Source organism: Procambarus clarkii, chromosome 18 (genome assembly GCF_040958095.1).
Source record: "Procambarus clarkii isolate CNS0578487 chromosome 18, FALCON_Pclarkii_2.0, whole genome shotgun sequence".
NCBI classification, from domain to species: Eukaryota; Metazoa; Arthropoda; class Malacostraca; order Decapoda; family Cambaridae; genus Procambarus; species Procambarus clarkii.
Window position 1 is genome coordinate 26,354,069 of NC_091167.1, and position 14,700 is coordinate 26,368,768.

Consider the following 14,700-nt stretch of genomic DNA (forward strand, 5'->3'; position numbering starts at 1 on the left):
TTCATCTCCTAGAGGCCAAGGCCGCCCAGGGGGGGAGGGGGGCATGTACCTGGCTACTTTACCACCTCTCCTGGTACTGGCCTCAGAATGATTTTGGCCTTTGAGTCCGCCTTTCCCGTGGTGCTCTGGACGTTGTGAGTTCGGCATGGTTGGGCCTCATGTGGCATCCCTTCTTTTCCTCCACTGCCCTTGTTTTGGCTGTTGCCTTGCTTCCATTTTCCGGTGCGGACTGCTTGGATTCTTGTCTGCCTCTAGAGTGCTTATGCGGCATCCTGTTTTTGCAAGCTTGGTATTCCCGCTGAGTAGTGTTTGACTGCGAATGCACTTCCAGTTTCTCCAGGGGAGCCTGTTTTGCCTGTGCTAGAGCCGCCAAGTTCAATCCCTGATTGTCCTGCAGCATTTTGCCATCGCTAACTACTTCATGCATTTTCCTTATTTGATTCAGTGGTATCTTCCTCTCCAGCATTCACCTTCTATCCAGATACCTTGGTTCTCAGCTGGGTGGTTGTTTCCAGAACCTCCTTGACAATCGTGGACCTTTGGGCAGTTAAAATTCAGCAAGCATGCATTACAGTTAGAGAATTGGTTGCGGTGTGGTACAGTCTATAACACATTTCATCTGGCTTTCCTCAGCCTACATCATTGTCTCCATTGGAGAAAGTCAGCTCTCTCTCTCTAGATGTGATGGTGGACTCCATATTTTGGTCTAAGCTTTCTAAGGCTATGGCTCTCTGCACAATTTTCTTTGCTTTGGGTGTAGATTATCCTCCTGGACAGTCTCTTATCTGTCCAGTTTGACTGTGAGGACAAGCAACAACCCATTGTTTCGCAAGTTCCTGTCACCTCTCCTGGGCTCCGAGAACTTTTCCCCTTGTATTTGACAGGAGTATTTCACATGTGATCTCTAGCCTTCCTGCTTGTAATGAGAGCCAAATTCAGGTCCTGTCTCCTGATAGGTTATTGAAGATTTCAGAGGTGTGGTAAATTACAGTATTTGTCTTAGTAGTATCAGAGCATAAGCACTGACAAGCTACAGATACCATATAACAGATACAGGGTACCAGAAAGGGGCATTTCATTACATTAAACTTTGGATTTTTTTTTGGTCAGTCACTTTTTTGAAGAGAAAAGAAATCAGCTTTGTTGGATTGAATTTTCTATTTAATTTATTATTTATTTTAAAATATTTTAGCATTTAAAAACATTTAAGAGCCGATTAATATTTTGTTAAATCATTCTTTTTAGACTTCATGATATAAAATATATATAATTTATATATATTTAATAGTAAAAAGAAATACATTTCCTTTACAGCAAAGCAAGATTCTTCAGGCATCAACCAGGATACCAAAGGAATGAACATAGCACTAACCAAAATTAGAATTTCCATTGTTAAAATTTTATCTGCTCTGTGTAAATTCAAGTAATAGAAAAACTGCATTTTTTTATATAAAAACTGTGTGTGTGTGTGTGTGTGTGTGTGTGTGTGTGTGTGTAAATCACATCAAAATTAACATGTGATGAATAATGTGATAATGTTGATCATGAAGGAAAATGCAACAGGAAATTCTTAAGTACATTTGTATTAATCAATACATCTTCAGAAGGATAAATATTTCAATTCAGTAGTGGGGGAAAAGCAGGAAGGATACAAGTGAGGTGAAAACACTGTCTTTGGTTTATGAACATAAGAACAAGATGAAACTGCAGAAGGCCCATTGACCAACACATGTAAGTTCCAGCAAGCAACGATACTAATGAGATAACTATTAATCATCTTAATCTTAAGCAGTTCCCGTGGCACAATGGTAGGACGTTCACCCGGCACTTCGCAAGTGCTTTGGCCTGGGTTCGTATCCTGGCCGGGGAGGATTGACCGGGCGCCAATCTTTAACTGTAGCCCCTGTTCACCCAGCTGTGCATGAGTGCCTGGTTATTAAATGATTTGGCAAGTCGTATTCGCAGAAAAAATTTGGATTATGGACCTACCCGAGACGCCATGTGTGATAGTGACTTTACAAGAATGTAATATGATCTTACTCAAATACTGTAGGTTTCTATTTATCACTTGAAAATGGATCCAAATTGTACAAGCCGTTACTAATGTTTATATTATATGGCTTTGCAGTTAGTATTAAAACAGATTCAATAATAATTCTATTGAAAAATGCTTTTACAATTAGTTATTGAAGAAGACCTCTCCCAATTCCAATCAGTTTGGTGAGAAGTGATGACCAAACCATACACCAGAAAATGAAGGAGACAACATTTTGGTCCATCCTAGACCATTATCAAGTCAGTTGTGGTCCAGTCCATCCTTGACCAGTTTCGCAATCGCCTTGATAATGTTCCAGGATGGACCGAAACTTTATGGTCTCTTCATCTTCTGATGTGTGGTTTAGGCATCATGAGTTTGGTGGAAAATTTCTCTGAGAATTTTCCCACCAAAAATACTGTTGGAAAATTATTAGTTAGAAACAACCTTTGTAGAGATAATTGTGTCATTTACAAAATCCCATGTAAAGATTGTAACATTCTACATAGCTCAAACATTCAAATTTTTCAGCATAAATATTATTCTGTAAAAAAAAGGCCAATTATCTAATGCTCTGCTTATTAATTTGCCAAGCGTGTGTCTTGCTTTCCGACCGCCCCTCGCGGTCACCTGTCCCTCGATAGAATTCTTGGTGACTCGGATACTTTTGATATCGTTCGCCTTACGCGTTTTTGTTCTCGTATTGGCATCCTTGGTGATATTTAGCGCCCTCTGATTATTTTGCGTATTTGATGGTGCTATATAGCCTTCCCGGTTTGGTGCCTTCTTTTGATAATTACTTACTTATTAATTTGCCAGAAAATTATTGCCAAATTGATTAGGAGAGGTCTTCAATAATTAATTGTAAAATCATTTTCAACAGAAACATTATTGTATTTGCTCTAATACAAACTACAAAGCCATATAATATAAACATTACTAATGGTTTGTACAATATGAAACCATTTTTAAGTGATCAATTAAAAACATATGAGAAACATCATTAATACAGTTATCTCATTAGTATTGTTGTTTGCTGGAACTCACGTGTATTGGTCAATGGGCCTTCTGCAGTTTCCACTCGTTCTTATGTTTATAAACCAAAGATATAATTTTCATCTCACTTGTATTCTTCCTGCCTATATATTCCCCACCACTGAACTGTAAGACTCATCCTTCTGCTGGGAATGTATTGAATAATAAAAAAGTACTAAGGAGCTTCTTGTCTCATTTTCCTTTGTGGTCTGATTATATATACTGTACTGATTTTATATATATATATGTCGTACCTAGTAGCCAGAACTCACTTCTGAGCCTACTATGCAAGGCCTGATTTGCCTAATAAGCCTAGTTTTCATGAATTAATGTTTTTTCGACAACCTAACCTACCTAACCTAACCTAACCTAACGTTTTCGGCTACCTAACCTAACCTAACCTATAAAAATAGGTTAGGTTAGGTTAGGTAGGGTTGGTTAGGTTCGGTCATATATCTACGTTAATTTTAACTCTAATAAAAATAAATTGACCTCATACATAATGAAATGGGTAGCTTTATCATTTCATAAGAAAAAAATTAGAGAAAATATATTAATTCAGTAAAACTTGGCTTATTAGGCAAATCGGGCCTCGCATAGTAGGCTGAGAAGTGAGTTCTGGCTACTAGGTACGACATATATATATATATATATATATATATATATATATATATATATATATATATATATATATATATATATATATATATATATATATATATATATATATAAAATTCGGAAAAACCACATGTGAAAAATAGAGAATGCTAAATGTGGTTTTGGCTGAATTTGCCTTCATCAGAGCATTTTAGAATGAAGAAGGAAACGTGGATGGCAACCTTATATCTGCCAGGGCAGGTCACAGAATAAAGGCCTACTGACCTAGATATAAAAGGATGAAAAGGGGGGTTAAATGGATGCTTATATTGCATTGATTTGGTATACTGAAGCTTATATGGGGGATCTGATTTGTACATGGCAGGACTTACATGAAGGCTGTTGTTACATTGCTTGATCAGAGTGGACTCAATCACATTTCGTTCAACAAAACCCTTACTTTTTGTTTTAACAATACATTTCGTCCCTCTGAAGTCGATATAGACTTCAGAGGGACGATATCGAAGTCAAAATGTATCGTTAAAGGTAAGGGTTTCGTTGAACAAAATGTGATTGAGTCCGCTCTGAACAATCAATGTAACAACACCCTTAATGTAAGTCGTTGTTGGTAACAAACTGCGTACTCTTAAGCGTAGTGTGTCCCCGTGGCCTTCCTCCTGCTACCATAACTGGCGGTGGAAAACGGCTCTGGCAAGGTTACATATTGACCATACTCGCTTAACACATGGTCACTTAATGTAGCGCCACCCTGCTCCTTATTGTCCTAATTGCATTGTCCCTCTTACGGTCGTGCATATCCTTGTTGAATGTCCTGACTTCCGGGACGAGCGTGTGTCTTGTTTTCCGACCGTCCCCTGCTGTCGCTTGTCTCTCGATAGTATTCTCGGTGACTCGGATACTTTTGATATCGTTCGCCTTCTGCGTTTCTGTTCTCATATTGGCATCCTTGGTGATATTTAGCGCCCTCTGATTATCCCGCACATTTAATGGTGCTACATAACCTTCCCGATTTGGTGCCTTCTTTTTGATAATTACTTACTTAATGTAGCGCCACCCTGCTCCATATTGTCCAAATTGCATTGTCCCTCTTACAGTCGTGCATATGCTGGTTGAATGTCCTGACTTCCAGGACGAGCGTGTGTTTTGCTTTCTGACCGTCCCTCGCGGTCACTTGTCCCTCAATAGAATTCTTGGTGAATTGGATACTTTTGATATCGTTTGCTTTATGTATTTCTGTTCTTGTATTGGCATCCATGGTGATATTTAGCGCCCTCTGATTATTCCGCACATATGGTGCTACATAGCCTTCCCGGTTTGGTGCCTTCTTTTGGTAATTACTTACCTAATGTAAGCCCTAGCATGGACAAATTAGATCCCAATATAAGCTTCAATATAGCATGTCAATTTAATATAGCATCCATTTAGCCCCTTTTTCATCCTCTTATATCCGTAGGGATCCCCCCCTTTTCCTATTCTTGTATATAGGTCAATAGGCCTTTATTCTTATGTTCTTGGTGGTCAGGTGACCTGCCCTGGCAGTTATAAGGTTGCCATCCACGTTTCCTCCTCCTTTCTAAAATGTCCTGATGAAGGCAAATTGAGCCAAAAATGTGTTCAGCATTCTCTAATTTTTCAAACGTAGTTTTTCTGCCTACATATACAGTATATATAAGCATGCATGTATGTGTTTGTGTGTGTGTGTGTATATATACATACACGCACACACACACCTAATAACCAGAGTTGCCTAACAATCAAAATTTTCTTGGAATATTAAATTTTTCAAATATTTATTCTTGTGAAATGATAAATGTTTTTGTTGAGTTATATTTAATTGGGATTTTTTTTTATTTGAGTCAAATCTAACATAAAAATTTAACCACACGAAAAAAAGGATTAGTCACCAAGAAAATCTAAGGGAAATTATTGACAGTTAGCTGGGGAAAATTTGACTTTTTTTTTATTTGTATTCGCCAATATGAAAAGTTTTAATCCACTTGCAAATTGAAGAATATTGGTAAAGCTACTGAGACATCCATCAATATAGAAATACTGCTCAGGACTTATCATTGATCTGTGAATTCTCTGGTTCTTTCCACAAGCCACCAGCCTGCCACTGACACTTGTATCTCCTCATGCCTGTACCACTCCCACACTGCATTGTCTACAACCTGCTCCTAGGTTTACTCACTGCCATTCTATTACATGCATTACATACATATTACTATTACGTATATTCTATTACATACAAAACCGAAAACATGATGGAAGTGCTTAGAAATGCCAGGAAATTGCAGTGTGATGAGGATGGCAAACTTTGGTCAATAAGACAAGACCTCTCAAAGGAAGACAGAGAAAAGCTGAAAATGAACCTCACTGAAGCAAAACATCTAAATGGGAATAGAAATGAAGAAGAGAGAAATTCTTTTTTCTACAAGGTGTTGGGAACTGAAAGGCTAGTGAAATGGTACATGAAAACAAAGCAACAAAATAGTGGAAAGGGAAGTAAAGACCTAAGGGAAAGGGAACTTGTTTTTGAAAATTGTATATACCATCATAGATGGAGTGAGATAAAAAAATATTAAGAGCTGAAAGACATAATTCAGCTTAAGGTCCCAGATATTGTCACATTAACAGAGACGAAACTTGAATAAAATATTATAAATGAAGTTGTATTCCCAAGGGGCTACTCAGTTTGGAGACATGACAGGAAAACTAGGAAGGGGGAAGGAGTGGCTGTTCTGGTGAAAGAACACCTGAAGGCAAGAGAGTTCATACTTGAAAACCCTCGAGAAGTTGACCAAACCACACACTAGAAAGTGAAGAGACGACGTCGTTTCGGTCTGTCCTGGACCATTATCAAGTTGATTGTGATAATGGTACACAATCAACTTCATAATGGTCCAGGACAGACCAAAACGTCATTGTCTCTTCACTTTCTAGTGTGTGATTTGGTCAATATTTTTCAGCCACATTATTGCGACTCATCTGCACTCGAGAAGTTGACAAAATGGCATTACATGTCTGGAATCTAGATGATAAACTGATACTTGTAAATGTCTAGACCACCAGCAAGCAACACATGGACAAAGGAAGAACTGGATGACAAACGAGAGGCCCACATAATGGTCATGAGAGAGATTATAACAGCAGCAGATAGATAAATCATTACTGTTGATACTGGGTGACTTCAACTTTAAAGCAATAGACTGAGAGGCCTACAAAGCAAGAAAGAAGGACATTTGGACAGGCATATTTGTAAACCTGTTTTAAATATTTGTAAACAGCGATAAATTCTAGGTACTCAGATACTGTAAAAATGAGAACCTTAAACATAATACAGGGTAAAAAACCACAATCAAATTTTTCCATAGTAGGAAAGCAACATGTAAAGGATTTGGGAATAATGATGTCTGACGACCTAACTTTTAGGAAGCATAACCAAGCAAATATTGCGTCAGCCAGAAAAATGATTAGATGGATTACGAGAACTTTTAATCCAGGGATCCCATCACAATGGTGGTACTCTTCAAATCACTTGTGTTGTCCCATCTTGAGTACTGCTCAGTACAGTACTCACTTCCCCCTTCAGAGCAGGAGAGATTGCAGAAATAGAGTGAGCACAGAGAATATATACTGCATATATAGACGCGATAAAGCACCTAAATTATTGGGATCATCTCAAAGCCCTCCAAATGTACTCGCTAGAACAAAGTTGAGAGATATCAAATAATATACACGTGGAAAATACTGGAGGGCCAGGTCCCAAATCTACACAGTAAAATAACATACTGGAGTGAATGACATGGAAGAAAATGCAGAATAGAACCAGTGAACAGCAGGGGTGCCATATGCACAATCAAAGAACACTGTATAAACATCAGAGGTTCACGATTGTTCAACATCCCCCCAGCAATTATAAGAAATATTGCCGGGACAACCGTGGACATCTTCAAGAGAAAACTAGACTTTTCTAAAAAAAAAAAAAAAAAAGTGTCGGACCAACCGGGCTGTGGGTATGTGGGCCTGCAGGCCGCTCCACACAACAGCCTGGTGGACCAAGCTCTCACAAGTCGAGCCTGGCCATGGGTCGGGCTTGGGGAGTAGAACTCCTAGAAGCCCTTCAAGCAGGTACCCTCATTCTGGAGACATTCATGTATCAACACATCAAGCAGGCCACAAGAATGAGGGAAGTGGATGTTCCGTCACATACATAGTTCCAATCTACAAAAGTGGCAGCAGGGAAGACCCCTTCAAATATGGGCCTGTATCATTGACAAGTATCAATGATACACTTGTATCAATTATACACAAGTCAAAATATTGGAAAAAAATAAGTAAAATAAACTGGGTAGCACACCTGAAGAAAAACGATATAATTTCAGACAGTATGGTTTTCGATCTGGAAGATCTAGTGTAACGAATTTACTCAGTTTCTGTAATCGAGACACAGATATTTTACAGGAAAGAGGTGGTTGTGTTGACTGAATCTATCTGCACCTAAAAGGCTTTCGACAAGAGTTCCACATAAGAGGTTGTCCTGGAAACTGGAACATATTGGAAGGGTAACAGGTAAGCTTCTAACATGGATGAATTTTTTTTTTTTTTAACTGTATTAGACTGGAGAAATGTCACAAGTGGAGTACAACAGGTTCTGTTCTTGCACCGGTTTCATTGTCTACATAAATGATCTACCAGATGGAATACAGAATTGTATGAACATGTTTGCTGATGATGCTAAGATAATAGGGAAGATAAGAAACTTAGATGATTGTCATGCCCTTCAAGAAGACCTGGACAAAATAAGTATATGGAGCACCAATTGGCAAATGGAATTTAATGTGGATGAATGCCATGTTATGGAATGTGGAATAGAACATAGACCCCACACAACCTATAAAATGTGTGAAATCTTTAAAGAATTCTGATAGTTTTCTATCTAGAACCACCCTTAAATCTCTATCACCTAAGGACCATCCAAAGAACATTGTGTGAGGAGCCTATGTTACACTTTCTAACTTCAGAATTGCTTTTAAATAAATGGATGGCAAAATACTATAGAAATTGTTCAAGACTTTTGTTAGACCATAGCTAGAATATGCAGCGGTTATATGGTGCCCATATCTTAAGAAACATATCAACAAACTGAAAAAGGTGCAAAGACATGCAACTAAGTGGCTCCCAGAATTGAAGGACAAGAGCTACGAGGAGAGGTTAGAGGCATTAAATATGCCAAAATTAGAAGATAGAAGAAAAAGAGGCGATATGATCATTACATACAAATAGTATCAGGAGTTGATAAAATCGAAAAGGAAGAATTCCTGAGACCTGGAACTTCAAGAACAAGAGGTCATAGGTTTAAACTAAACAAAGCTGCCAGCGAAATGTAAGAAAATTCACTTTCGCAAACAGTGGTAGACGGTTAGAGCAAGTTAGGTGAGAAGGTAATAGAGGTCAAAATCGTCAGTAATTTCAAAGTGTTATATGACAAAGAGTGCTGGGAAGACGGGACATCACGAGCGTAGCTCTCATCCTGTAACTATACTTAGGTAATTACATACACACACACACACAGGCAATTATTGATTTGTGGGGTACTCTATAAAACAAACCGAATTCAATGTTATGCAGGTAAGCATTTTTATACAGTACCAAATTCTGAATTAAGCATTTGAAATTTTATGGAATTAGATTTACCCATTCATATACCTGCATGTCTAATCTTCACTTAAAACAATCCTGTGATCTCACATCTATTATATTACCTGGTAATTTGTTTAATAAATCAACTCCCCTATTTCTAAGCTAGTGTTTACCCAGGTCTTTCCTAATTAGAATATACAGAAAAGGTGGTGTTGCCGGATTGGTGAAGGAACACCTACATGTAAAACTCAAATGTTTAGGTATTAGCACTTGAGATTCAAAACCAGACCAAAAAAATTATTGATCATAAATACAGCCTACCGACAAGTAACCATGGACAAGAGTGGAACTTGATGACAAGCTGGAGAAACTGATAACAATAATGAGATACATAATATAATGAGTAAATAAAAATAGTGAGATTGTTGGCACTGAAGTCAGTAGATCAAAAGCTTTTGAGGCATCAAACACAAATGGACAAGCAAATTCGTAATTTTTATCCTACTGATATTTATACATCAGCATGGCTACAAGAGTGAAGCCATGCTAGTAAAGCATGGCTTTACTAGCTAGTAAAGCTAGCTACTAGAATTAGGGTAAGGGAATGTCTGATCATTGCTGATCTCATTTCTTCCACGAAAGAGGGATAAATCTTTGGATTATAGTAAGTACCTCCATTAGACAAAATTGATATGTCCTAATTGAAATTAAACATTGTGTTCAGTGAGCCATAGAAGACAATGTAGAGGCGATATTAAAGAGCTAAGATAAAAAGGTAAGGTTAATAATTCTAACACGAATTTTCTCAATATTTCTTATGTTTTTCTTCACTGTCGATGGTAATTGAAATATAAATTCTCCAAAATTCATTTTTTTTTTTTTTATTATTTATTGTCTGACTCCTGAACGCATTTCGTAATTTATTACATTTTCAAAGACTTAGTTTACACGTAAAAAATTCATCGTACTTATACTCGTTTTGGGTGAGGTGATATGGCGCAAAAGTTTTGGGTGAGGTTGTAACGATTCTATTGTTACGTAAAGTATGGTGACAAATAAACACAGACACTAAGATACTATATATATATTTGGTCGAATATACAGAAGTACACAGGTGATACTTTGGTGTGAGTTGAGCGCACTGAGCGTCGGTACAGTATCTCGCAAGTGTCTGCTCTAGACCACACTTGAAAGAAGACTAGTTAATGTTTGCTATTCTGCTGCTTATATGCTCGGGCAACACCTCACTGTGTTGCCCGGGCAACGCCTCACCTCATTCATCTCCAAAGGTTGACAATGCATTTGGAGCGAGTATATTATTGGGATAATCTTCTCACTACAAGGTGATATGGCACAAAAGTTTTGGGTGAGGTGACAAACACAAGACAGAACACGAAACAATGGGTATAAATTGGGTATGAAAACATAAGAATGGAAGTAACTGCAGAAGGCCTATTGGTACATACCTCCTCTTGCTGCTTCTGTGTTGGTTCGGGGTCTTGAAGTGGTAGAATATAGTTGTGCATTAATAGCCAATTAATGCACAATTTTGAACTTTTATGTGTAAACTAAGTCTTTGAAAATGTAATAAGAAATTACGAAACGCGTTCAGGCGTCAGACAATAAATAAAAAATTAATATTGGAGAATTGATATTTCAATTACCATCAACAGTGAAGAAAAAGATAAATATTGAGAAAATTTGTGTTAGAATTATTAATCTTACCTTTTTGGTCATATTCAACAGCATATATTTACCAGAAAGACTGCTACCAAAATATACTAATATATATATATATATATATATATATATATATATATATATATATATATATATATATATATATATATATATATATATATATATTTTTAAAAACCTAGAAGGGGCAATATATATATATATATATATATATATATATTTTTAAAAACCTAGAAGGGGCAATATATATATATATATATATATTAGTATATTTTGGTAGCAGTCTTTCCTGTAGACATATTTTATTAAATATGACCGAAAAAGTAAGATTAATAATTCTAACACGAATTTTCTCAATCTTTCGTACATTATGCTTCACTGTTGGAGGTAAATCAAAAATCACTTCTCCAAAATAAAAATAAATTTTGGAGAAGTGATTTTTGATTTACCTCCAACAGTGAAGCATAATGTACGAAAGATTGAGAAAATTCGTGTTAGAATTATTAATCTTACTTTTTCGGTCATATTTAATAAAATATATATATATATATATATATATATATATATATATATATATATATATATATATATATATATATATATATATATATATATATATATATATATATATATATATATATATATATATATATATATATATATATATATATGTCGTATCTAATAGCCAGAACGCACTTCTCAGCCTACTATGCAAGGCCCGATTTGCCTAATAAGCCAAGTTTTCATGAATTAATATATTTTCTCTAATTTTTTGCTTATGAAATGATAAAGGTACCCATTTCATTATGTATGAGGTCAATTTTTTTTTATTGGAGTTAAAATTGACGTAGATATATGACCGAACCTAACCAACCCTACCTAACCTAACCTATCTATATAGGTTAGGTTAGGTTAGGTAGCCGAAAAAGTTAGGTTAGGTTAGGTTAGGTAAGTTAGGCAGTCGAAAAACTATTAATTCATGAAAACTTGGTTTATTAGGCAAATCAGGCCTTGCGTAGTAGGCTGAGAAGTGCGTTCTGGCTACTAGGTACGACATATATATATATATATATATATATATATATATATATATATATATATATATAGATAGATATAGATATAGTACAGTATAGTACTATACTATACTGTATAGTAGTAAATATATATATAGTATACTATGCTATACTATACAGTACTATACTATACTGTATATATATAACTTCTGAGGAGCTGGACGAGGTCTTCGAACGCTGATTGTTATATTGTTATATATATGTGTGTGTGCGCTCTGTAAACTGTAGTACTGTATATATATGCTGTATATACAGTACTGTATATAGATTGACTGATTGTAATGTAAGTAGGTACTGTACTGTAGTAATACCCAGCTGGTGGCATGCTTCATGCATAATCATGAAGTTAAACAAAAATCCCATTTGACCTTTGCAGTGTGAAAGTATGGGCAAACATTAAAGTAAACTCAAGTAAAAATATAACAAATTTACTTCCAAAAAAGAAACCAAAAAATAAATGACTTCAAAGCTTGACATACAAATCTTGACTGCTATACGATACCAATAATAAAGAGAACACATGAAATTTAAATTTACATTAAACAATAATATTCAAGCAAAAAAGGGGCTTACGAATTAATATTCCAAACACCACAAACTGGGCACGAAATGGGTTCCGTGGATCATGGGCAGCAAGCAATGTTGAAACACCTCTGTTGAGACCACCTGCAGAGACTGACTTAAGCGAGCCAATCAGGTGCTATATATACCCCTCCTGGTGACATAACATCCTGTGCCAACACTTCCTTAAACTAGTTGCTGGTTACATTATGAGTGCCGGTACGTCTGGGTCTTGAAGAAGTTGATGGGAGGGGGGAGGATAGGAGTAGTTGACTGTCTGGACGTCTAACATTGTCTGGGACACCAAAACATACATAAATGTTGTAAATTCTTTACTTGTTGGTGATGGATTTTAGTCGTGACGAAGGTGAGAGGATAGAGGCCAGACCGTTGTTCTACCATCCAGCTACTTGGGCTGGATAGGGAGAAGAGACAAACATTCAGACCAACTGACCCAGGCAATCTCAGGTACCCCTATATCTACTTGCTCTTGCACTACCCATAGCTCTGCTATTCAACAATTCTCTAGTGTTATACTTTTCCTGATATCCTTAAAAAAGCAAGAGTGATGCAAGTTCATAAAGGATGCTAGACAGCTGACATGAATAATTATAGACCAATATAAAATCTACCTATAATTTTAAAAATATTTGAAAAAATTATTTACAAACAACTCTATTCCTATTTTGTAAAACTCAACATATTAAGTCCCCTGCCAGTTTGGTTTCCATTCCTGCAAGAGTACCAATGATGCCATTGTTAGCCTGCTTTAACACAGCCCTTGACAAAAATGAGTTCCCAATTGGCCTCTTCATTGACCTGAGAAAGGCCTTTGATACTGTAAACTATAACAACTGCTTACATAAACTTCATCACTATGGTATCTGAGGCCTTACTCTGAACTATATTCGTTCCAATCTCAGTGACAGACACCAATATGTAGCCATCAATAACATAACCTCCCCCCACTCCATCATTAACAGTAGGAGTGCCACAGGGCAGCATCTTAGGACCTCTCCTATTTCTTATATACATCAATGATTTACCAAATGTTTCTAACATTCTTAAACCTTAACTATTTGCTGACTGGAAGGTATTTGCTACCTCCCAGTCGAATAGATGAAGGTATTTGCTACCTTTATTCTGACCCCAACCCCCACACTCTAAATAATATTGTCAATAATGAATTAAAAAAAAAGTCATGGATGTCAACCAAAAAACTCACACTAAACATAGAAAAGACTTACTACGTTTTATTTGGTACTAAATCAAATTAAATTCAACTTCAGATAGACAATGTTAACATTGTCAGTGGGATTAGTGGGATTGGGTGGTTATAGAATAGGAGCTGCCTCGTATGGGCCAATAGGCCTTCTGCAGTTACCTTTGTTCTTATGTTCTTATGTTCTTAACATTACCAATAAAAATGAGGTAAAGTTCCTTGGCCTATACATTGACAAGAGCTATACATTGAACTTCAGCACCCCCATACAACACTTAGCCAAAAAGAAGCTCAAAAACGGTCAGTATACTTTCTAAAATCAGATATTATGTTCTCTACTCTGCTCTCCTCTCATTATACTATGCATTAATCTATCCCTATCTTACATATGGTATTTGTGCATGGGGTTCAGCCACTGCAAATTACCTCAAGTCCATCATCACTCATCAAAAATCTGCTATCAGAACTATAACAAACTCTTGTCTTCAGACAACACACAGCCCCTCTGTTTAAATCCCTTAACATGCTAAACATACACTCACTTCACACATTCTCATGTGCTATTTACATGTACAAAACCTTGTTCCTGAATGCTAATCCTGATCTGAAACTTTACCTTGATAAATGTAATAGAACCCCTGAGCACCACACCAGAAATAAATATCTTTTTGATATCCCCAGAGTCGAACTATATCTGTGCAAACACTCCATGCAAATAAAAGGACTCAGTCTTTGGAACTCATTCCCTGATGAATTAAAAAATTGTCCAACCTATGCCCTATTCAAAAGCAAAACTAAAAAGTTGCTAATTTCAT

General features: G+C 36.4%; 1 protein-coding gene and 1 long non-coding RNA gene across 10 annotated transcripts in view; one reads left to right on the plus strand and one right to left on the minus strand.

The window, feature by feature from the left end:
- Nucleotides 1-3,252, plus strand: part of LOC123754322 (zinc finger-containing ubiquitin peptidase 1) — a 32,687-nt gene extending 29,435 nt beyond the window's left edge. For all 8 annotated transcript variants that reach the window (XM_045736617.2, XM_045736616.2, XM_045736614.2 and 5 more), the window contains one exon: nucleotides 1,315-3,252. In XM_045736617.2, coding sequence (XP_045592573.1) covers nucleotides 1,315-1,359 — 45 coding nt within the window. In that variant the 3' untranslated portion in view covers nucleotides 1,360-3,252. The remainder of the gene's footprint in view (nucleotides 1-1,314) is intronic.
- LOC123754323 (uncharacterized) overlaps nucleotides 1-14,700 on the minus strand; it is a 58,208-nt gene that overhangs the window by 26,343 nt on the left and 17,165 nt on the right. Inside the window, exon 2 of one of the 2 annotated variants that reach the window (XR_006772375.2) lies at nucleotides 12,676-13,078. This is a non-coding gene — a long non-coding RNA (uncharacterized lncRNA). Of the gene's footprint in view, nucleotides 1-12,516; nucleotides 13,079-14,700 lie in introns of those variants that run through there. The other variant, XR_006772374.2, reaches the window with a different exon arrangement.